Here is a 23,675-nt window from a genome sequence, read left to right on the forward strand (position 1 = left end):
GGCCAGAGCTCTTGACCCAGCTGACCCAGGCAGAGGAGGACCCTGAGTAGTTGGTTTGGCAAGCCTCCACCCCCATCATGTCTTCCAGATCCTGGGCCAGAAGTTGCACATCATGGGTATACACCACCCTCCAAGCCGGGCTGTGGAGCACCAGCCCCATCAATCACTTGCATAAGAGACAAAGGGAGGCCTTGACAACAATGGCATACAATTGGCCAGACAAAGGGCAGCCCTGACACACTCCCTGACCAAAGATGACTGGTTTGGTCAAGGCCCAGTTGAGCTGGACTATATACTCTTCAGAGGCGTGCAGCACCTGGAGGAATCTCACAAACTGGGGACTGAAGCTGATTGCTCACACAGTTCCCATGAGATACTCATGGTCCACACTGTCAAACCCCTTCTCCTGGTCAAGGGACAGGAAGGTGAGAGACAAAACATCCCTACATGCCAGACAGAGAAAGACCCAGACTAGATATAGATTATCAAATAAACTCCAGCCAGGGACAGCATAGGACTGGTTGGGGAGTATCACGTATGCCAGCATGGACTTCAGCCACAGCAAGATGGCTTTCGCTACGACCATATAGTCTGCACTGAGTAGGGATACTGGGCTCCAATTCCTCAGGTCCAGGAGGTTCTCCTTTTTTGGTAGCAGAGCAAGCATTGCCCACCTATGCGTCACGGAGCACCCCAGGAACTTGGCTCAGATGATGGCAAGGCCAAGGATGTCCCAGAATGAGTGGCAGAACTCCACAGTCAGCCCATCGATGTCCAGACATTTGCTAGTGGGCATCAAACAGAGGGCTTCCGAGAACTCTGCCAGTGTGAAAGGAATAGCTGGCTGTATTTTAAAGAAGCCTTATTAAGGGCGCAGGAACAAATCATCCGGATGTGCAGAAAGAATAGCTAATATGGCAGGCGACCAGCTTGGCTTAACAGAGAAATCTTCGGTGAGCTTAAATACAAAAAGGAAGCTTACAAGAAGTTACTCAGGAGGAGTATAAAGATATTGCTTGAGCATGCAGGGGTGTAATCAGGAAGGCCAAAGCACAATTGGAGTTGCAGCTAGCAAGGGATGTGAATGGTAACAAGAAGGGTTTCTACAGGTATGTTAGCAAGCAGAAGAAGGGCAGGGAAAGTGTGGGACCCCTACTGAATGGGGGAGGCAACCTACTGACACATGATGTGGGATAAGCTGAAGTACTCAATGCTTTTTTTGCCTCGTTACTCACAGACAAGGTCAGCTCCCAGATTGCTGCACTGGGCAGCACAGTATGGGAAGGAGGTGAGCAGCCCTCTGTGGTGAAAGAACAGCTTAAGGACTATTTAGAAAAACTGGACATGCACAAGTCCATGGGGCAGGATGCAATGCATCCGAGGGTGCTGAAGGAGTTGGCGGATGTGATTGCAGCGCCATTGGCCATTATTTTTGAAAACTCGTGGCGACTGGAGGAGGTCCTGGACGATTGGAAAAAGGCAAACATAGTGCCCATCTTTAAAAAAGGGAAGAAGGAGAATCTGGGGAACTACAGCCTCACCTCAGTCCCTGGAAAAATCATGGAGCAGGTCCTCAACATGGATTCACCAAGGGCAAGTCATGCCTGACCAACCTGATTGACTTCTATGATGAGATAACTGGCTCTGTGGATATGGGGAAAGCGGTGAAAGTGATATATCTTGACTTAACAAAACTTTTGATATGGTCTCCCACAGTATTCTTGCCAGCAAGTTAAAGAAGTAAGGATTGAATGAATGGACTATAAGGTGCATAGAAAGCTAGATTGTCAGGCTCACTGGGTAGTGATCAACGGCTCAGTATCTAGTTGGCAGCCACTATAAAGCGGAGTACCCCAGGGGTCGGTCCTGGGTCCGATTTTGTTCAACTTCTTCATTAATGATCTGGATGGTGGGATGTATTGCACCCTCAGCAAGTTTGCGGATGACACTAAGCTGAGGGGAGAGGTAAATATGCTGGAGGGTAGGGATAAGGTCCAGAGTGACCTAGACAAATTGGAGGATTGGGCCAAAAGAAATCTGATGAGGTTCAACAAGGACAAGTGCAGAGTCCTGCACTTAGGAGGGAAGAATCCCATGCACCGCTATAGACTAGGGACCGAGTGGCTAGGCAGCAGTTCTGCAGAAAAGGACCTAGGGGTTACAGTGGACGAGAAGCTGGATATGAGTCAACAGTGTGCCTTTGTTGCCAAGAAGGCTAACGGCATTTTGGGCTGTATAAGTAGGAGCATTGCCAGCAGATCGAGGGACATGATCGTTCCCCTCTATTCGGCATTGGTGAGGCCTCATCTGGAGTACTGTGTCCCTTTTCGGGCCCAACACTACAAGAAGGATGTGGACAAATTGGAAAGAGTCCAGCGGAGGGCAACAAAAATGATTAGAGGGCTGGAACACATGACTTATGAGGAGAGGCTGGGGGAACTGGGCTTATTTAGTCTGCAGAAGAGAAGAATGAGGGGAGATTTGACAGCTGCTTTCAACTACCTGAAAGGGGGTTCCAAAGAGGATGGAGCTAGACTGTTCTCAGTGGTACCAGATGACAGAACAAGGAGTAATGGTCTCAAGTTGCAGAGGGGGAGGTTTACATTGATTATTAGGAAACACTTTTTCACTAGGAGGGTGGTGAAGCACTGGAATGGGTTACCTAGGGAGGTGGTGGAATCTCCATCCTTAAAGATTTTTAAGGCCTGGCTTGACAAAGCCCTGGCTGGGATGATTTAGTTGGGGTTGGTCCTGCTTTGAGCAGGGGGTTGGACTAGATGACCTCCTGAGGTCTCTTCCAACTCTAATCTATGATTCTATGAAGCTCCAGCTGGTCCCGGTCACCTGCGCTGACCATTGGAAGTTCATCCTACAGTTCATCACAAGTGTTGGTGTTGGTTGAATCTGGAAAGAAGTTTGTTGTAGAATGCCCATGCCTTTTCTTGCATCTGCTCAGATCTGTAAGAGTGGTGTCATCCTCCACCAGGAGGCAGGTGATTTTTTTTTTGGCACCCCTCTCTCCTGGATGGCAGGAGAGAGATCACTAGATCATTACCTGTTAAGTGCACTCCCTCTGGGGCACCTGGCATTGGCCACTGTTGGTAGACAGGATACTGGGCTGGATGGACCTTTGGTCTGACCCAGTATGGCCATTCTTATGTTCTTATGTTGTCCAGGGCACAGAAGAAACAGGAGCCGTGATCCATCTCCTGAAGGAGTTGGATATGCAACCTAAGGAACATGCGCCAAGCCCAATCATCATGAGGGCTTGAATCTCATCTCACTTCTTCTGACACTCCATAGAGAGGGATGGATTCTCAGGGTGAGCAACCAGGCGCCTCTTCAACTCCATGACCTCCCGTTCCAGCCACTCCATTGCCACGTTCCTTCCCTGGCTGGTCCCCCAGCTGTAGTCATGGCAAAAGAGCCTGACATGCACCTGTTATACATTTCACCATCTCTGCGCTGAGGGGAATGTGTGCCTCTGCCTGGCCAGCCAAAACCCTGGAAGGACCCCACGAAGCCCATATCCTCTAACAAGCTGTCAGTAAAGTGTCAGTTGGCTGGCCTCAGTCACTCAGGTGTAAGGGCAAGCTGTACACAGACCAAGTGACAGTCCAAAAAGGGAGCTGGCTGAATGTCAGAGGAGTGGGTTCATGCAATAAGAAACCGAGAGATGTAGGTTCTGTCCAACCAGAAGTGACACGACCAAACCACCTCCACCCAAACAAAGGTGAAGGAGGTGGTATCATCCTAGTGCTGATCACGCCAAATGTCCCCCAGGGCATGCTGTTCAAGAATCAACTTGAGGACGTTAACAGGGATTCGGCACCTGTTCCCAACATGGTCCTGCACTTCAAGGGTGGTGTTAAAATCCCCACCCAGGACCAAGCACTCATGAGGATCCAACTTGCCAAGGAAGAAGGACACCTGTCGATAGAAGAGCACCTGCTCTGGGCCTGGTATCGGGGCATAAACATTAATGAGGTTTAAAAGCAGCCTCTTCATGCAGACCTGGAGGCACAGCAGGCAACCCAACCCAACCTCAGCAACCTCTTATACTTCAGCCCATAGGCCAGGGGAGAATAGGGTCACCAACCCACCCAATGACATCATGAGATGGCTAAAATATACCGTCGCCCCTCTGCACCCACCAGCTGGCGTTGGCGGCCAGGTCCATGTGAGTCTCCTGCAGGAATATCACAGAATACCTCCCCACCCGAAGGTAGGAAATGATCTCACCCTACAGCCATGGATGTTCAATGAGGCAAAGATGGCACACTTCATTAGAGAGGGGGTTGAGGATCCCCACAGTGGCGGCATCCCCTGCACCAGCAGGCCATGCAACAACTCATGCATCACTCCATATTTGAGTAGAGCACCATGGAAGGTCCTGGCCCACCAGTACTGTCTGTATTACCGCCCCTTGGCCCTCCCCTAGAAAGGCCATCACAGAGTTGAGGGTGAGATCATAATCGCCCCAGTGATCAAGAGCAAGCTGCGCCTTTCTCCCAAAGCTGTGTATGGCCTCCAGGAACCGGCATAGCTCGTCCGGTGACAGAGATGGGGCCAAGAAGTCAGTGAGAGCCCAAAGACCCCCAGTCATCCTCAATCAGCCCCCCAGCATCATCCCTGCTCTGATTCCTCCTCTCCCCCCTTCCACATCAACTAGCGTGGAGGCCCGCTGCAATATATCCTGAACCACACGGCCCACCACATCCCCCAACACAGGTGGAGGAAGTCCTGCACCCTGGGGGGGTGGGGGGAAGGAAGGCACAACAAATACTACCTCCTGGGACTCACCCTCTGGTGACTATGGGGGGATTTCTCCAGGATGAATGGACAAAAGAGAGGGTCCAGGCAGGTGAAACCTCTCTGGGGGGCAATGCCACCACGGCAGGCTCAACAGAACTTACAGACCCATCTTCCCCAACCCCAGCACTGAGGTCAAGAGGCTCGATGCTGAGGACCGGCGCCAGTTCAACGGATCCAGTGCCTGCCAAGCCAGCATCGGCAATCCCCCCAGAGGACTTGCAATCCCCAAGTTCTGAATCATAACCAGGCTCAGGGCTGAACCACTCCACTTCAGTGGAGGACATCCCAGAAGGCCCAGCACCCGGCCACTTAGTGTCAGTCAATGACACCTCCACGATGGGCTCAGCAGCCACAAGGCTGATGCCTCCAAAATGGGAGCAGGATCAAGGGTGGAAGGAGAATGCCAAATAACTTTGGTGCCCAGACTGGGGCCCTGTTCTCCCCCAAACTGTCTGGGAGGCCCTCAGTCACCAAGTACACCCTGCCATCACCTGAGGGAGAAATCTTAACCATGATGGCTCCTGGAGGGACAGATGTTAAGGACACGGGGACCCCACTAGCAACTCCCCACACTACAGGATCCTCTAGTGGGGGGAACAACAGCTATAACGTCCCCCCTAAAACCTCCTCGTCATGCGGCTTCACCCACTGAACTCTCCCACAGGACAGCAAATGGGGTGCAAGAGCAGCAGCAGCCCTCCTCAAAGATGGTGAGGCCTCTTCAAGATCAAAGGAAAGCAGCTGTGCCCTGGCCTTGCTTTGCCTTGGCTCTGCACCTGCCCCCCAAGACCATCTCTGAAACAGTATCAGCAGGCAAGATGGAATCCACTCGCGGGGCCTGCAGGGACAGCAATGGCACCTTTGCGACCACATCTTCCCCTACAAAAGATCGCTCTCCCTCTCCTGTCACCTCCTCCTTCCCCTCCAAGGACCACTTAAGTTGATAATCAGCTGGGCCCACCTACTTGGCTGGGTGCAACGGGGGGCCACCCTTGGCACCCAAGAGGGATCAGATGGAGTACTTGTGGGAGGGACCAGCTCAGAGGTTGTATCAACAGGGACTATTTTTGTGCCCTTCTGTGCCTTGGGGAGGGGGCCATAGGGCAGTCTGTACGCATGCAACCCAGTTCCCAGCAGAGGTAGCACCCTGCTTTCTCTCATAAATAGTGGGCCCTGTATAGGGTCCCCTGGAAGAGCACCACAAAGGATCCCTCCACCTCCGTGCAACCCCTGCCCACCACCATAGGATGTTAACCTGGAGGTGGAAAAATTACACTTGGCAGAGGCTTGGGTTCTTGCACTATGGGGGATATTAATCTCCCTAGGATGGGGGAGAAGGCAGGAAGACCACACTGGGGAGAAGGGGTGGCACAGAGCTGAGCACCACCCTAGCCCCCAGACCTCTGGTGGTTCAAGGAGAATAAAGATGCTCCCCACTGACATCTCCCTCTCGACCACCTCTTGAGTGGCAGCCTCTGTTGAAAGGGAGAAAATTACCCTGCCATACATTTTAGAGGCCACCACAATGGCTGAGCTGGGGGGCATCCTTACCAATGCCTGCACATAGACTTCCATGTGGGGCAAAGCAGCTGCCAGGAGGCCAGAGAAGGGACCCGGGCTGCCACAGCTGGAAGTAGGGGAAGTGGTTGGTGCTGCGGCTGTGGTAGATGACGATGGCATAGATAGTATATTCACCAGGGACACTTGAGCGTACCCCCAGGTGCCCTGGGGAGTGGGGCCCTGGTGCTGGCAGAAGGCCCAGCGGGCAAAGGAGGAATGGAAGAGCCCCTGGAGGTCTTCTTCTTAGCAGGGCTTTGCCTTTGCCCTGAGCAAGTGGTGGAGAAGTCCTTGCCCTTGCCTTGAAAGTTTGTAGCTACTGCTGCTACCCTACTGAGGGTAGTAGCCAAAGCTGGGGCAACAATGGTGGTCAGGGAACCCCCTGCTCCCTTCTCACAGAATCAGAGAATATCAGGGTTGGAAGGGACCTCAGGAGGTCATCTAGTCCAAACCCCTGCTCAAAGCAGGACCAATCTCCAACTAAATCATCCCAGCCAGGGCTTTGTCAAGCCTGACCTTAAAAATATCTAAGGAAGGAGATTCCACCACCTGCCTAGGTAACGCATTCCAGTGCTTCACCACCCTCCTAGTGAAAAAGTTTTTCCTAATATCCAACCTAAACCTTCCCCACTGCAACCTGAGACCATTCTGTCATCTGCTACCACTGAGAAAAGTCTAGATCCATCCTCTTTGGAACCCCCTTTCAGGTAGTTGAAAGCAGCTATCAAATCCCCCCTCATTCTTCTCTTCTGCAGACTAAATAATCCTAGTTCCCTCAGCCTCTCCTCATAAGTCATGTGTTCCAGCCCTCTAATCATTTTTGTTGCCCTTCGCTGGACTCTTTCCAATTTGTCCACATCCTTCTTGTAGTGTTGGGCCCGAAAAGGGACACAGTACTCCAGATGAGGCCTCACCAATGCCGAATAGAGGGGAACGATCATGTCCCTCGATCTGCTGGCAATGCTCCTACTTATACAGCCCAAAATGCCGTTAGCCTTCTTGGCAACAAAGGCACACTGTTGACTCATATCCAGCTTCTCGTCCACTGTAACCCCTAGGTCCTTTTCTGCAGAACTGCTGCCTAGCCACTCGGTCCCTAGTCTATAGCGGTGCATGGGATTCTTCCCTCCTAAGTGCAGGGCTCTGCACTTGTCCTTGTTGAACCTCATCAGATTTCTTTTGGCCCAATCCTCCAATTTGTCTAGGTCACTCTGGACCTTATCCCTACCCTCCAGCATATTTACCTCTCCCCTCAGCTTAGTGTCATCCGCAAACTTGCTGAGGGTGCAATACATCCCACCATCCAGATCATTAATGAAGATGTTGAACAAAATCGGACCCAGGACCGACCCCTGGGGTACTCCGCTTTATAGCAGCTGCCAACTAGACATTGAGCCGTTGATCACTACCCATTGAGCCTGATGATTTAGCCAGCTTTCTATGCACCTTATAGTCCATTCATTCAATCCATACTTCTTTAACTTGCTGGCAAGAATACTGTGGGAGACTGTATCAAAAGCTTCACTAAAGTCCAGGAATAACACATCCACTGCTTTCCCCTCATCCACAGAACCAGTTATCTCGTCACAGAAGGCAATTAGATTAGTCAGGCATGACTTGCCCTTGGTGAATCCATGCTGACTGTTCCTAATCACTTTCCTCTCCTCTAAGTGCTTCAGAATTGATTCCTTGAGAACCTGCTTCATGATTTTTCTAGGGACTGAGGTGAGGCTGACTGGCCTGTAGTTCCCTGGATCCTCCTTCTTCCCTTTTTTAAAGATGGGCACTACATTAGCCTTTTTCCAGTCATCCAGCACCTCCCCCGATCGCCATGAGTTTTCAGAGATAATGGCCAATGACTCTGCAATCACGTCTGCCAACTCCTTTAGCACTCTCGGATGCAGCGCATCCGGCCCCATGGACTTCTGCTCGTCCAGCTTTTCTAAATAGTCCCGAACCACTTCTTTTTCCACAGAGGGCTGGTCACCTCCTCGGCATGCTGTGTTGCCCAATGCAGTAGTCTGGGAGCTGACCTTGTTCATGAAGACAAATGCAGAAAAAGCATTGAGTACATTACTTTTTCCACATCCTCTGTCACTAGGTTACCTCCCTCATTCAGTAAGGGACCCACACTTTCCTTGACTTTCTTCTTGTTGCTAACATACCTGAAGAAACCCTTCTTGTTACTCTTAACATCTCTTGCTAGCTGCAACTCCAGGTGTGATTTGGCCTTCCTGATTTCATTCCTGCATGCCCGAGCAATATTTTTATACTATTCCCTGGTCATTTGTCCAATCTTCCACTTCTTGTAAGCTTCTTTTTTGTGTTTTAAGATCAGCAAGGATTTCACTGTTAAGCCAAGCTGGTCGCCTGCCATATTTACTATTCTTTCTATACATTGGGATGGTTTGTTCTCTGTCTCTCCATCCGCTTCCCCCCCCCCCACCAAGGCCTCTGGCAGGAAGCCTTGCCGAGGGCGGACTGAGGACCTGCCATGGTGGTGACCAGGGTGGTGACAGGGGAATATTGTGCCTCCTTTCCTGGTTAGGAAGGGGAATTAAACCAAAAAGGGAGCCAAGGGAAAACAAAGGCAAGGAGAGTTCACTGGGAGCTCACCCCTCCTGGTCACAGTAAGAGGGAGGTTAGAGATCAAGCTAAACACACCACATGGTGGAGGGAAGGGAAAGAGGAAGGAGGGGGGCAGGGAAGGAGGGAACCAAAACCAGAGAAAGGGAAAAGGGAATGGGGCACTGGCTAGCCCTGTGCTCCCCTGAGACTAAGGGATGGCTGTGAACCTTAAGCCACTGTGGGGCTAGGGACCCTACAGCATCAGTCCAGGTCAGGACTATCACCTTTATTACTCTTCCATATTTTTTGCTTCTAAGAGAAGAATAAGAGCCTGCCTGTTTGTGACTGCCAGTTTCATCCCAGGGTGGATTGACCCACCAGATCATGCAATGCAGAATGCATGCTACGCCTGCCCAGGAAAAGCATGGATCTTGAAGCTCTATTAAAATGGATGGGAGAACAAAAGTAGCTACAACATCAGCAGCTGCAGCAGATTTTGACCCAGCAATAGTTTATGCTTCACCTATTAACCCTGGAGAATCAGAGCCTATACGTAGGTGTGGGGCTGCGCTTACCTACACGGAAAGGAGGAGTCCTCACCAAAATGGGGCCAGGAGACAATCCTAAGGCCTTCCTAGAGACTTCTGAATGGCTGGCTGGGGCACACCATTAGCCCTGGGAGACATGGGCCACTAAGATCGCACCCTACTGAACAGGAGAGGCCCAGATAGCGTTCTGTGCCCTGCGGGTAGAGGCAGCAAAGAATATAAGAATCGCCCTACTGGGTCAGAACAAAGGTCCATCTAGCCCAGTATCCTGTCTTCCGACAGTGGCCAGTGCCAGGTGCCCCAGAGGGATTGAACAGAACAGGTAATCATCAAGCGATCCAACCCTTGTCGCTCATTCCCAGCCTCTGTCAAACAGAGGCGAGGGACACCATTCCTGCCCATCCTGGCTAATAGCCATTGATGGACAGATCCTCCATGAATTCATCTAGTTCTTTTTTTAAACCTTTTATGGTCATGGCCTTCACAACATCCTCTGGTAAGGAGTTCCACAGGTTGACTGTGTGTTGTTTAAAAAAAATACTTCCTTTTATTTGTTTTAAACCTGCTGCCTATTAACTATGGGACACTCAAAGCCATCATACTAAACTGCCTAGGGCTTACTCAGGAGGGCTACTGTCGGCGATGCTGACATGAACCATTCACTCTAGATTCCCAGTTGAGAGCTGCAGCCCAATGACTCTGAGATTTTTGTTCTTGCTGGTTGAAACCAGAAACTCCTTCTCCAGCATAAACTGTAGAATTGGTGACATCAGAACAGTGTTGCCAAATTCTTCCAGCGGGACCCAATGGGTGGGTCTGCTGCCACCAGGTGACTTGGCTGGAGAAGGCATACATACCTTGCAGAGAACTTTCTGGATTTCCAATTATACTGGGTGCCTCCAGGAAAGCCTGGAAAATTGAATGTCCATGGATCAGGTCCAATAAGGAAGGGGGCTCAAGCCCCCCAAAACCCTTGATAAGGGACTAAAACTAGGGTCCAGCACCAGCAATGGGCCAGTTGTAACGAATGAGGGACTGACCGCTGAAGGAGTCCCAGCTGGAAAGAAAGCGGGGGTTCCCAATTTATTTTATTTGTGGGCAGGAAGGCCACAGGTACCAATATCACCTCCATATGCAGTGCAACTGTGCCCATGCTTGTTCCAAAGAAATGTGTGGAGAACTCCTCGGGCTGAAGGCTTATGTAGTTCCAGTTCCAGTATGGGGGCAGAAGTGCTGGGCTTTATTGACTCAGGTTTGGGACATTCATATGAGAGCAATTAATAGCTCCTGAATCTCTGAAGGAGTCGAATGGGTACTGTAGGATGCAGGCATGTGGACAGCAATTCCAGGCCCCCAGGCAGAACAGTCAATGGGCCCCCTAGAAAGCGATGTGCCCGCCCGGCTGCCTTCACCGCCGCTGACACCACCCATTGCGCACCTAAGAGCCAGAGCTGGATGAATCTTTTGTGGGCCCGGTGCCAAACATATTTGTGGACCCCCATGGGGGCAATGGAGCATGATACAGGGAGGTCAATACCTGGAGGGAGGGGCCGGCCAGGGGCAATGGGGCATGACATGGAGGGGGCAGCCCCACTCTGCCCAGCCAAGTACAAGGGCACTGTTTACAAACCGGCAGCTGGCAGATGCACACTGGCTCGCCCAGCCCTGTGCTGCCAGTGTGCCCCTTCCCCTCTGGGGCGGGCCCATGCTGCGCACACAGCCCCCCACCCAACACCCCGCAACTTCCTATGCCCAGCCTCCCCTGGACCCGCTATGCCGAGTGACCCCGCCCTGCCTACAGCCCCACCAGAGCTGCCCAGCGTCCTGCACACCATCATCCCTGCCCAGCACTCCCCGCGCACACAACCCCAACCCAATTGCCCAGTACCCCACACAGACCTCCTACTGCCCAGTGCCCCAACATACAGAGGTCACCCCCACTGCACAGCACCCCCCAATGACCCCCCACTGTCTAGCACTCCAAAACACACAAACCTCCCCCACTGCCCAGTGCCCCCTGCCCCCTCACGACCCAGCATCCCCCACAGACCCATTCTCCGTGCCCTGCCCCCCGGCTGCACTCACTGGCCCTGCTGAGCCAGCGCAGAACAGGGATTCCCCCTCCCAGCCCAGTCCTATGGGGAAAAACACTGAAGCTTGGGATCACAGAGCGGTTCCGTCCCCTGGGGCCCCACCCACCCCTCCCTGCCGGCGCTGGTGCTCATGGTGGAGAGGAGGCATTTCCTTGCAGGGGTGGGGCAGCCACAGACTTCCCCAGCCCGCCGCTTCTGTAGAGAAGACACTGCGGCCTGCCTGGTAGGATGTATTCCTGGGGATGTTTGGCCCTACTCTATGACTAAAGTCATATTAATGTTGGGGGTCAAGAGGTCGAAGTGTTGGTGTCCATGGCCCTACATCTAGCCAGTCTGATAGTATGGGTCCAGAACTGGGACTGGTAACCAGTCTTCTGAGGGTGCCCAGGCAGGTGGGATCAGGACTCAACCTGGGGACCCAGGGCGAGATCAAGCTAAAAGAAATGTTCCCCTTTTCCAACACCGTTCCACACCAGAATCACACTGGGAACGGCGTCAAGCCCAAAAGGAGGCACTGGCAGCCCAAAGGGAACCCGCAAACAGAGTGGAGAAAGTCACTGGGGTGCAGCGTAGTTTGGAGCACCTGAGTAACAGCCACATGAACAGCCTTCCCCATAGGGACAACCTCCTGCTCTCAGACAAGGGGCCAACTTCATCCATCAGAGGGAGGACCCAGTCTTCAGCCCACTCTATGGCCAGCTGGCTGGAGTAAATGGGTGCTGGTTGATCCTGGCCAGCACGCCCACTATTCCCATTTTGAACTAAAAGTGGAGCTCTTGGTGAGGGTGATCTGGGACAAACAAACTAGAGCCCACCAAACCCAACTCCTGGTCCCCAAATTGTACCAGATCTAGGTATTAAAACTGGCCCATGATGTACTGTGGTCCAGTCACTTGGGAGCAGAGGATACTGCCTCAGGGGTTTATTGTGACATCAAAGATGATTGTGCATCCTGTCTGGAAGCCACTGGCAGCCATCTACCATTTCCACTTGGCTAGGAGACTCCGTCCCATCTTACACACTCAGTTGTCACCACCTGTCTGGATTACAGCCATGTGACAGACAGGGGCAGGAGGCCATCCGAATTTAGGAAACTCCAAGTAGTAGAGAATCCCATAGCACGGCTCCTGAGCAACACGGGATACTGCGGGCACATCACACCTTTTCTCTATGCCCTAAGTTTGCCTCCCACAAAAGAGAGTTCAAAGTTCAAGGTCTCATTCCTGATCTTCAAGGTGCTCTATGGCCAGGGTATGTAGAAGAGCCAAAAGCCCTGGGATAAGGGCTATGGTTGACAGCTCCATTCCTCAGGCTCAATGTAACTTTCTACCACAAGGGAAAAGCTTGCCTGTGGGGGAGACAGAGCTTCCTCAGGGATCAGTCCCAGACTGTAGAACAAAGTCCTGTGGCAACCAAGGAGCATCCCAGCCTTCCCCACCCCACGCTCCAAAGACCAACGACTGCTCCAACCTGCCTCTGCTGATGTAAACAGGGACCAGGGCAAACATTAGAAAAACAAAATGAGCAACAACAAAAAACCCTATCAAAACAGCCCCACACACCCTAACTGCACTCATAATCCTCCCCCTGGGTGAGGGGGCAGAGAGAGAACAAGCCCCACACAGCAGCTGCTAGTCATGTCACTCAGGGCATGACTGGAAGGCACCCAGATGCTGCAATGATGAGGATGGGGAAAGAACCTTCTGCCAGGTCCTGTCCACCCAATACACAGGCCAGCTCCCCCTTCTTGATGCAGAAGGTCCCAAATTTCCCCCATGTCATTACTCCGCACTCTCCCAGCACCAACTGCTCCTCTGCCTGCTCTGTGCAGGCCCAGGGGACATGTCAACTTGGTGCAGGAAGTCTGGAGGATGCTAGACACTGCAGTCCCATTTCTCCCCAAGCTCGCAGAACCTGTGCAGCTGATCTCCCACTGGAGCTGGGGGTGTAATTCCCAGCTCCAGGAGCCATACCTGCACTAGCTCTAGTCAAGCCTGCACACTATAAATAGAATCATAGAATCACAGGCTTTTCTTGACCTGCTGCTCACAAACCGGGTAGAATTAGTGGGGGAAGCAAAAGTGGATGGGAATCTGGGAGGCAGTGACCATGAGTTGGTTGAGTTCAGGATCCTGACGCAGGGAAGAAAGGTAAGCAGCAGGATACGGACCCTGGACTTCAGGAAAGCAGACTTCGACTCCCTCAGGGAACGGATGGCCAGGATCCCCTGGGGGACTAACTTGAAGGGGAAAGGAGTCCAGGAGAGCTGGCTGTATTTCAAGGAATCCCTGTTGAGGTTACAGGGACAAACCATCCCGATGAGTTGAAAGAATAGTAAATATGGCAGGCGACCGGCTTGGCTTAACGGTGAAATCCTAGCGGATCTTAAACATAAAAAAGAAGCTTACAAGAAGTGGAAGGTTGGACATATGACCAGGGAAGAGTATAAAAATATTGCTCGGGCATGTAGGAATGAAATCAGGAGGGCCAAATCGCACCTGGAGCTGCAGCTAGCGAGAGATGTCAAGAGTAACAAGAAGGGTTTCTTCAGGTATGTTGGCAACAAGAAGAAAGCCAAGGAAAGTGTGGGACCCTTACTGAATGAGGGAGGCAACCTAGTGACAGAGGATGTGGAAAAAGCTAATGTACTCAATGCTTTTTTTGCCTCTGTTTTCACTAACAAGGACAGCTCCCAGACTGCTACGCTGGGCATCACAAAATGGGGAAGAGATGGCCAGCCCTCTGTGGAGATAGAGGTGGTTAGGGACTATTTAGAAAAGCTGGACGTGCACAAGTCCATGGGGCCGGACGAGTTGCATCCGAGAGTGCTGAAGGAATTGGCGGCTGTGATTGCAGAGCCATTGGCCATTATCTTTGAAAACTCGTGGCGAACCGGGGAAGTCCCGGATGACTGGAAAAAGGCTAATGTAGTGCCAATCTTTAAAAAAGGGAAGAAGGAGGATCCTGGGAACTACAGGCCAGTCAGCCTCACCTCAGTCCCTGGAAAAATCATGGAGCAGGTCCTCAAAGAATCAATCTTGAAGTACTTGCATGAAAGGAAAGTGATCAGGAACAGCCAGCATGGATTCACCAAGGGAAGGTCATGCCTGACTAATCTAATCGCCTTTTATCATGAGATTACTGGTTCTGTGGATGAAGGGAAAGCAGTGGATGTATTGTTTCTTGACTTTAGCAAAGCTTTTGACACGGTCTCCCACAGTATTCTTGTCAGCAAGTTAAGGAAGTATGGGCTGGATGAATGCACTATAGGGTGGGTAGAAAGCTGGCTAGATTGTCGGGCTCAACGGGTAGTGATCAATGGCTCCATGTCTAGTTGGCAGCCGGTGTCAAGTGGAGTGCCCCAGGGGTCGGTCCTGGGGCCGGTTTTGTTCAATATCTTCATAAATGATCTGGAGGATGGTGTGGATTGCACTCTCAGCAAATTTGCGGACGATACTAAACTGGGAGGAGTGGTAGATACGCTGGAGGGGAGGGATAGGATACAGAAGGACCTAGACAAATTGGAGGATTGGGCCAAAAGAAATCTGATGAGGTTCAATAAGGATAAGTGCAGGGTCCTGCACTTAGGACGGAAGAATCCAATGCACCGCTACAGACTAGGGACCGAATGGCTAGGCAGCAGTTCTGCGGAAAAGGACCTAGGGGTGACAGTGGACGAGAAGCTGGATATGAGTCAGCAGTGTGCCCTTGTTGCCAAGAAGGCCAATGGCATTTTGGGATGTATACGTAGGGGCACAGCGAGCAGATCGAGGGACGTGATCGTCCCCCTCTATTCGACATTGGTGAGGCCTCATCTGGAGTACTGTGTCCAGTTTTGGGCCCCACACTACAAGAAGGATGTGGATAAATTGGAGAGAGTCCAGCGAAGGGCAACAAAAATGATTAGGGGTCTAGAACACATGACTTATGAGGAGAGGCTGAGGGAGCTGGGATTGTTTAGCCTGCACAAGAGAAGAATGAGGGGGGATTTGATAGCTGCTTTCAACTACCTGAAAGGGGGTTCCAAAGAGGATGGCTCTAGACTGTTCTCAATGGTAGCAGATGACAGAACGAGGAGTAATGGCTTCAAGTTGCAGTGGGGGAGGTTTAGATTGGATATTAGGAAAAACTTTTTCACTAAGAGGGTGGTGAAACACTGGAATGCGTTGCCTAGGGAGGTGGTGGAATCTCCTTCCTTGGAAGTTTTTAAGGTCAGGCTTGACAAAGCCCTGGCTGGGATGATTTAACTGGGAATTGGTCCTGCTTCGAGCAGGGGGTTGGACTAGATGACCTTCAGGGGTCCCTTCCAACCCTGATATTCTATGATTCTATGATTCTATGATAGGACTGGAAGGGACCTTGAGAGGTCGTCTAGTCCAGTCCCCTGCACTCATGGCAGGACTAAATATTATTCTAGACCATCCCTGTTGTTTGTCTAACCTCCTCTTAAAAATCTCCAACGATGGAGATTCTACAGCCTCCCTAGGCAATTTATTCCAGTGCTTCACCACCCTGACAGTTTAAGAAGTTTCTCCTGATGTCCAACCTAAACCTCCCTTGCTGCAATTTAAGCCCATGGCTCTTGTCCTATCCTCGGAGGTTAAGAAGAACAATTCTTCTCCCTCCTCGTAACAACCTTTTATGTGCTTGAAAGCTGTTATCATGTCCCCTCTCAATCTTCTCTTCTCCAGACTAAACAAACACAGTTTTTTCAATCTTCCCTCATAGGTCGTGTTTTCTAGAACTTTAATCATTTTTGTTGCTCTTCTCTGGACTTTCTCCAATTTGCCCACATCTTTCCTGAAATGTGGCGCCAGAACTGGACCCAATACTAGGCATAATCAGTGCTGAGTAGAGCAGAAGAATTACTTCTCATGTCTTGCTTACAACACTCCTGCTAATACATCCCAGAATGATATTCGGTTTTTTTGCAACAGTGTTACCCTGTTGACCACAGATGTCCCTAGGGGGCGGCAAATTGGGGCGATGACTCTGGGCCTCATGCTTTGGGGGGCCCACGGGCCAGCACAATTGGCCGGCGCGGCATGGGCAGCGGATGAACTGCTGGCTGGGGGAGGCTACTCCTAGCTTCGCCCCTTCTACCCGAGGGACAGCGTGTGCCCCGGAGCGCCAGGAGGGAGAGCCCACGGCAGCGCCACTGCAGCCGCCCCACCCCGGAGCGCCGGGAGGGAGAGCCCACGGCAGGGCCACCGCAGCCGCCCCACCCCGGAGCGCCGGGAGGGAGAGCCCACGGCAGCGCCACTGCAGCCGCCCCACCCCGGAGCACCGGGAGGGAGAGCCCGCGGCAGTGCCACCGCAGCCGCCCCAGCCCGGAGCGCCGGGAGGGAGAGCCCACGGCAGGGCCACCGCAGCCGCCCCAGAGCGCCGGGAGGGAGAGCGCGCGGCAGTGCCACAGCAGCCGCCCCACCCCGGAGCGCCGGGAGGGAGAGCCCACGGCAGGGCCACCGCAGCCGCCCCAGAGCGCCGGGAGGGAGAGCGCGCGACAGTGCCACCGCAGCCGCCCCACCCCGGAGCACCGGGAGGGAGAGCCCGCGGCAGCGCCACTGCAGCCGCCCCACCCCGGAGCGCCGGGAGGGAGAGCCTGCGGCAGCGCCACCGCAGCCGCCCCACCCCGGAGCGCCGGGAGGGAGAGCCCGCGGCAGTGCCACCGCAGCCGCCCCACCCCGGAGCGCCGGGAGGGAGAGCCCGCGGCAGCGCCACCGCAGCCGCCCCACCCCGGAGCGCCGGGAGGGAGAGCCCGCGGCAGCGCCACCGCAGCCGCCCCGGAGCGCCGGGAGGGAGAGCCCACGGCAGCGCCACCGCAGCCGCCCCGCCCCGGAGCACCAGGAGGGAGAGCCCACGGCAGTGCCACCGCAGCCGCCCCACCCCGGAGCGCCGGGAGGGAGAGCCCACGGCAGCGCCACCGCAGCCGCCCCGCCCCGGAGCACCGGGAGGGAGAGCCCACGGCAGCGCCACTGCAGCCGCCCCACCCCGGAGCGCCGGGAGGGAGAGCCCACGGCAGCGCCACCACAGCCGCCCCACCCCGGAGCGCCGGGAGGGAGAGCCCGCGGCAGCGCCACCGCAGCCGCCCCGCCCCGGAGCACCGGGAGGGAGAGCCCACGGCAGCGCCACCGCAGCCGCCCCGCCCCGGAGCACCGGGAGGGAGAGCCCACGGCAGCGCCACCACAGCCGCCCCACCCCGGAGCGCCGGGAGGGAGAGCCCACGGCAGCGCCACCGCAGCCGCCCCACCCCGGAGCGCCGGGAGGGAGAGCCCGCGGCAGTGCCACCGCAGCCGCCCCACCCCGGAGCACCGGGAGGGAGAGCCCACGGCAGAGCCACCGCAGCCGCCCCAGCCCCGGAGCGCCGGGAGGGAGAGCCCACGGCAGCGCCACCGCAGCCGCCCCACCCCGGAGCGCCGGGAGGGAGAGCCTGCGGCAGCGCCACCGCAGTGGCCCCAGAGCGCCGGGAGCAGCAGCCTCCCCAGCCCCAGAAAGGCAGGGGGCGTGGCCCCAGCCCCCTGGAGCCCAGCGGCGCTGCCGAAGCGGGACCCTGGGTGTGGGGAGGGGACACGCCTGGCTGTTTGAGGAGGCACCGCCTCCCTCAGCCTCCCCTACCCGTCCTTGGTGTGGTCAGTCCCGGAAGTGATGTCACTTCCGCCCCAGGCTCCGCAGCACCCTAGGGATGGCCTTGATTTTGACTCATATTTAGCTTGTGGTCCACTCTGACCCCCAGATCCCTTTCCACAGTACTTCTTCCTAGGCAGTCATTTCCCAGTTTGTGTGTGTACCACTGATTGTTCCTTCCTAAGTGGAGTACTTCGCATTTGTCCTGATTGAATTTCATCCTGTTTACTTCAGACCATTTCTCCAGTTTGTCCAGATCATTTTGAATTTTAATCCTATCCTCCAAAGAACTTGCAACCCCACCCAGCTTGGTATCATCCGCAAACTTTATAAGTGTGCTCTATGCCATTATCTAAATCATTGATGAAGATATTGAACAGAACCGGACCCAGAACTGATCCCTCTGGAACCCCACTCGTTATGCCCTTCCAGCATGACTGTGAACCACTGATTACCCTCTGGTAACGGTTTTCCAACTAGTTATGCACTCACCTTATAGTAGCTCCATCTAGGTTGCATTTTCCTAGTTTGTTTATGAGAAGGTCACGTGAGGCAGTACTAAAAGCTTTATTAAAGTCAAGATATACCACATCTACCACCTCCCCCCATCCACAAGGCTTGTTACCCTGTCAAAGAAAGCTATCAGGTTGGTTTGTTCTTGACAAATCCATGCTGGCTGTTACTTATCATCTTATTATCTTCTAGATGTTTGCAAATTGATTGCTTAATTATTTGCTCCATTATCTTTCCGAGTACAGAAGTTAAGCTGACTGGTCTGTAATTCCCTGGGTTGTCCTTATTTCCCTTTTTATAAATTGGCCTATATTTGCCCTTTTCCAGTCTTCTGGAATCTCTCCAATCTTCCATTGATTTTTCAAAAATAATCGCTAAATGGCTCAGATATCTCCTCAGCTCCTTGAGTATTCTAGGATGCATTTCATCAGGTCCTGGTGACTTGAAAACATTTAACTTGTCTAAGTAATTTTTAACTTGTTCTTTCCCTATTTTGACCTCTGATCCTACCCGATTTTCACTGGCATTCACTATGTTAGATGTCCAATCACCACCAACCTTCTTGGTGAAAACTGAAACAAAGAAGTCATTAAGTACCTCTGCCACTTCCACATTTTCAGTTATTGTCTCCTCCCCTCCCCCCCCCCCCACTGAGTAACTGTCCTTGGTCTTCCTCTTGCTTCTAATGTATTTGTAGAATGTTTTCTTGTTACCCTTTATGTCTCTAGCTGGTTTGATCTCGTTTTGTGCCTTGGCCTTTGTAATTTTGTCCCTACACAGAAGTGTAGCTATGGTGGCTCGAGTGGCAGAAGGGGCTAGCTACCCCAAGTCTGAGACCCAAGTGCATCCAGATTGTAGTTGCTTGACTAGCCTGTACCACCTCCTTTGCTGTGGCTGCTACGCTGCTATTTTAATGTATGCCTATCGGAGCTGGGAATTACACCTTTCAACTCCAGTGCAGACATATACCTCCTGGGGTCGGCGCTGACCCATTAAGCAGACACCAAACCAGCCGTGACCTCATTCCCGGTCAGTGCCAGTCCTCCCGAAACTGCCCCATAACTGTGCACACTGCCTGCTTCTACCTGCTGCATAAGGAGAGCTCACTGAAAAGATCACAGATCGGGAGCTCGCTGGGGGTTCCTCCCAGCAGGAAGCTGGTGGATGAAAGTGCACAGAAGGCATTCTGTGGAGTGACGGTTCTGGCAGGCAGCCCAGCTGGCTAGAAGAGCCACAACTGATTTCCAAAGCTCCCGCGTGGCCAAGCATTCATCACACTGTTCTCAGCCACACCTGATCATTTGCATGTTTCCACAGTGCCAGCAGTTCCCATGCTCTGGGAGGGTGTGATATCACTTCCACCTATCCCATCATGCTCAGCTCCTGAGCCTGCAAGCAGATGTCTTCACTGCAGAGTCAGCCCAGACGATCGGCACTCGGTTCTGACACACTACAAAGCCACACTCCAGTGTGTCTAGTCTACTGTGTCTTCACTGGCTCTGCATTTACTGGTGTGTGGCACAAGGACTTCTGGGGACATAGCCCATGGTTCTTAATGCTGCAGTGAGCTAGCCACTCTAGGTGGGAGAACTTGTTTGCCCTTTGCGCACCTGGGGGGCTTGAGGGAAAGCACTAAAGGACGATCAGCACTCCAGTAGTTTAGCCTGTGCCCCCACTGCAAAGTGGGCGGGTTAACAGCCTGAGTGACAGCAGCACGTGGGCTCTGGCCCACAGCCCCAGCCAGCCTGAGGGCTGAGCACTACCACATGCAGGCCAGAGAGTTTGTGTGGACGGGAGCTGAGTTAGGAGTTGCTCATGGGTGACCAGGGTGATGGCTATGGTGGGCTCCCAGACATCAGGCACAATGGCTACTAATGAGCTCTCTGAGGCGCCCAGACAGTGGGCTTTCTGCAGCCTGTGTTGTGGGTACCTGGGTGGACCAGCAGGGGACCCTAAGAAGGGTCATGGTGGGGCTGCAGTTTGGAGCTGTTCCTAGAGTACAGGCAGGTGTGATGCACTGAATGGATAACTCAGGAAGTTCACTGTTTTGAGAGCTCTGTGCTGGAATGGGCACTAGATGGGGCACTGGCTTCATGTATGAAGGTACTCACAGAGCATCGAGTCCAGGGGCGCCACCTCCCCACTGGTACTGGCTGTTTCAGTCCCAGGTCCTTCCCGCTGCCCTCAGCAGACAGAAGGGCTGGGATGGGGGAGCGCTGGAAGGAGCTTGCACAAGCTCTACCTGTGGCACCACGGCTCCTAGCCTGAGTCACAGAGTCTTGGAGGTGGATTCCTGCCCCTCCCAGTGGGCTGGTCTCCTACAGCAATGGCTCCCAAAACACTGACCAGTTCATTCTGACCCGGACCATCCCAGTGCCCATGGCTCTGCACGGGGAGTGACCCTGATGTGCTCTGCTGCCACCTGGAAAGCTAAGAAGGAGCAGAGGTGGGCTGGGGCCCAACCTGCTCTGGCAGCCCCCAGCGCTGGGGTGGCAGGTAGGGCCAGGCACTCACCTAGGCTTACCCAAGGGGATCCCTTTTGCTTTTCTGATTTGCCGATTCCTGCCCTTGTAGCAGGTTCAATCTCTGCAGCTGCCCTTGGCAGGAGGGCGGGGTGTGGGCACCAGGCGGGACCTTCGCAGCTCGCAAAGGCCCTTAGTGGAGAAGCAGAGCAACAGCACATCCTTACCAGGAGCATCCTGCACAGCGACATGGAAGGCCCGAACCAGGAGCACAGTGCCACGCTGCAGGCAGGGCTGTGTTCAGAAGGAACCCAGACTCCCAGCACGGGCAGGGAGCACCCATGTGGGAACCATCCCATCCCCACCTAAAGGGCAGGGGGCCTGAGCCCCTCCTTCAGACTCCCAGGCAGAGTCATGGCACCCATTGCATTGCAGACAGACAGATAGATGGACACAGCGAGGGGCTCTTACTTCGTTTGCTCTTGTCCTTATTGAGGAGTAGCCGCAGCTCCTGGTCCTGCTGCCCAGCCTCTGCCTCACGCTGCGGGGAGTCCATGTTCACCTGCAGGGGGGACAGAGAGCATCAGCATAGCAGCAAGAGAGCTCTGCCCCAGCCAGTGCCCTGTGGGGGAGGGCAGGGGACGGGAGAGAGGAATCCTGCCCCAGACAGTGTCCTGGAGGGAGGGAAGGGGAGCCCCGCCTCTGCCAGAGCCCTGCAGGGGAGGAGGGTGCCCCACCTCGGCCTGGTCCCTGTGGAGGGGCGGGGGGGGAGTCCTGCTCCAGATCCCTGTGGGGAGGAGAGGGGGGAGCCCTGCCCCAGCCAGCATCCTGGGTGGACAGAAGGGGAGCCCCTCCCTTGCCCTGAGGGGAGGGGAAGGCAGGAGCTCTACCCCAGGCAAGGCCCTGGGGGAAGGAAGGGGAGAGCAGATCTCCCCGCAAAGGTCCACCAGGGGGCTCCCCAGAGGGCCTTAGGCCCAGCACACCCAGAGCAGGTTGGGCGCAGGCATCAGAGTGGCTCATTCTCCATGAGCCTGTCTATTTAGCAGGGCACCAGCACCGGGGGAGAGGTGACTCTGGGAGGTGCAGCTGCAAAGCCCAAGCCCCCTCAGCCCTGAGTCCAGAGACATGACGGAGTGATGGGGCTGCAGGGAGAGTGTTGCCCTGTAGGCTCTATCAATAGTGACTCTCGGGAGTCACTTGATATAGGCCCTCTGATGGGTGGCGCACCAGCAGTCTGGTACCTGACCCCTGAAACAGGGAGGGCGAGAGACAAAGGGGCCCATCCTGGTGCTTCAAGGTACCACGACAATGGAGCCAATGGGTCCTTCCCCTGCAGGTGAGCTCCTGCCAGTCCTAAGGCTGTTCTCGGACCAGGGTGATGTGAAAGCCAGGACTGGTCACCAGCGCGCAGTGGAGCTGTCATTCAAGGAGGAGAGAAAGGCCGGGTCCCAGGGACTGGGCAGTCAAAGCAGATTTGCCACTGAGCCCCTGTGGGGGCTGCAGTTACCCAGATGAGACTGTTGGGGTCCAGGTTAGGCCCTGCTCCCCAAGTGTGGGATTTATGGGCTGTGCTGGGCTCCAGACCAAGACAGGGGGAAGCGGTATCCCCTGCTGAGCACCCCTTGGGCTTTCTGTCAGCATAGGAAGCCCTGGAACAATCCTAAGAGCTGCAGGATTGGCGACTGGATTGGCGACAGGATTGGCGACTGGAGAAGAGGGCCACTGGCTTTGACTTCTTCCTGGAATCAGATGGAGGGATCAGTTCTGGGGCTCCAGGGATGGACTGACCCTGCCTACAACACCACATTTACTGTAGGGTCTGGAAGGTTCTGACCTTCATGGTCAAGGACACGGCCAGGGAGCAGAGCAGAGACCTGGAAATGCAAACTTTGCTGTCAACGTTCTGCCATGGCCTGTGGAATTGATCTGGCTTGTCAACTTGGCTCTGCCCTGGACAGAACTCTTGGCTCTGCACCATCTGATCCAGCCCCCAGCCCTTCCTTGGGCCCATTCCAGGTTTCCTTGCCCCTTGTTCTCAAGCAGCTGGTGCTGCCACTTCCAGAAACAGGGGAGGGGTCACTGCTGGATCATCCCTATGTTCTCGGTGACCAGGAGAACTGTGTTCACATAGACATGGACAGTAGACTTCTCAGGCCTTGACAGGGGAAAGCACTGCTAACTGTGGCCTCCTGTGATCCCTGTGAAAAGCCAGACCAGAAGGTGACTTTCTGCTTTTCACCGCCACTGGCCATGCTGCACGGACCCAGCGCTGAGCCATATGAACACATGGCATTGGGGCCACTGTATTCAGGCCCAAACAAAAAGTCCATGACAGGGATGCCTCTAGGCCTGCCAGGATAATGGACAGGTTAAGGGGGTAAGAAGGGAGAGGGTCATACAGGGTGGAGGGTGCTCAAGAGCAGAGGCTGCCTCCGGCATCTCCACCCAAAGTGGCAGCCAGGGCTGGGTAGCGTGGCTCAGACCCAGAGACTGGC

At 54.1% G+C, this 23,675-nt stretch overlaps 1 protein-coding gene across 1 annotated transcript in view; it reads right to left on the reverse strand.

Moving 5' to 3' along the window:
- The window catches only part of HDAC7 (histone deacetylase 7), a 139,942-nt gene that overhangs the window by 35,773 nt on the left and 80,494 nt on the right, over positions 1 to 23,675 (reverse strand). The window contains exon 3 of the mRNA XM_077838759.1: positions 21,652 to 21,742. Coding sequence (XP_077694885.1) covers positions 21,652 to 21,742 — 91 coding nt within the window. The remainder of the gene's footprint in view (positions 1 to 21,651; positions 21,743 to 23,675) is intronic.

This window comes from Eretmochelys imbricata, chromosome 20, assembly GCF_965152235.1.
Source record: "Eretmochelys imbricata isolate rEreImb1 chromosome 20, rEreImb1.hap1, whole genome shotgun sequence".
Taxonomy (NCBI): domain Eukaryota; kingdom Metazoa; phylum Chordata; order Testudines; family Cheloniidae; genus Eretmochelys; species Eretmochelys imbricata.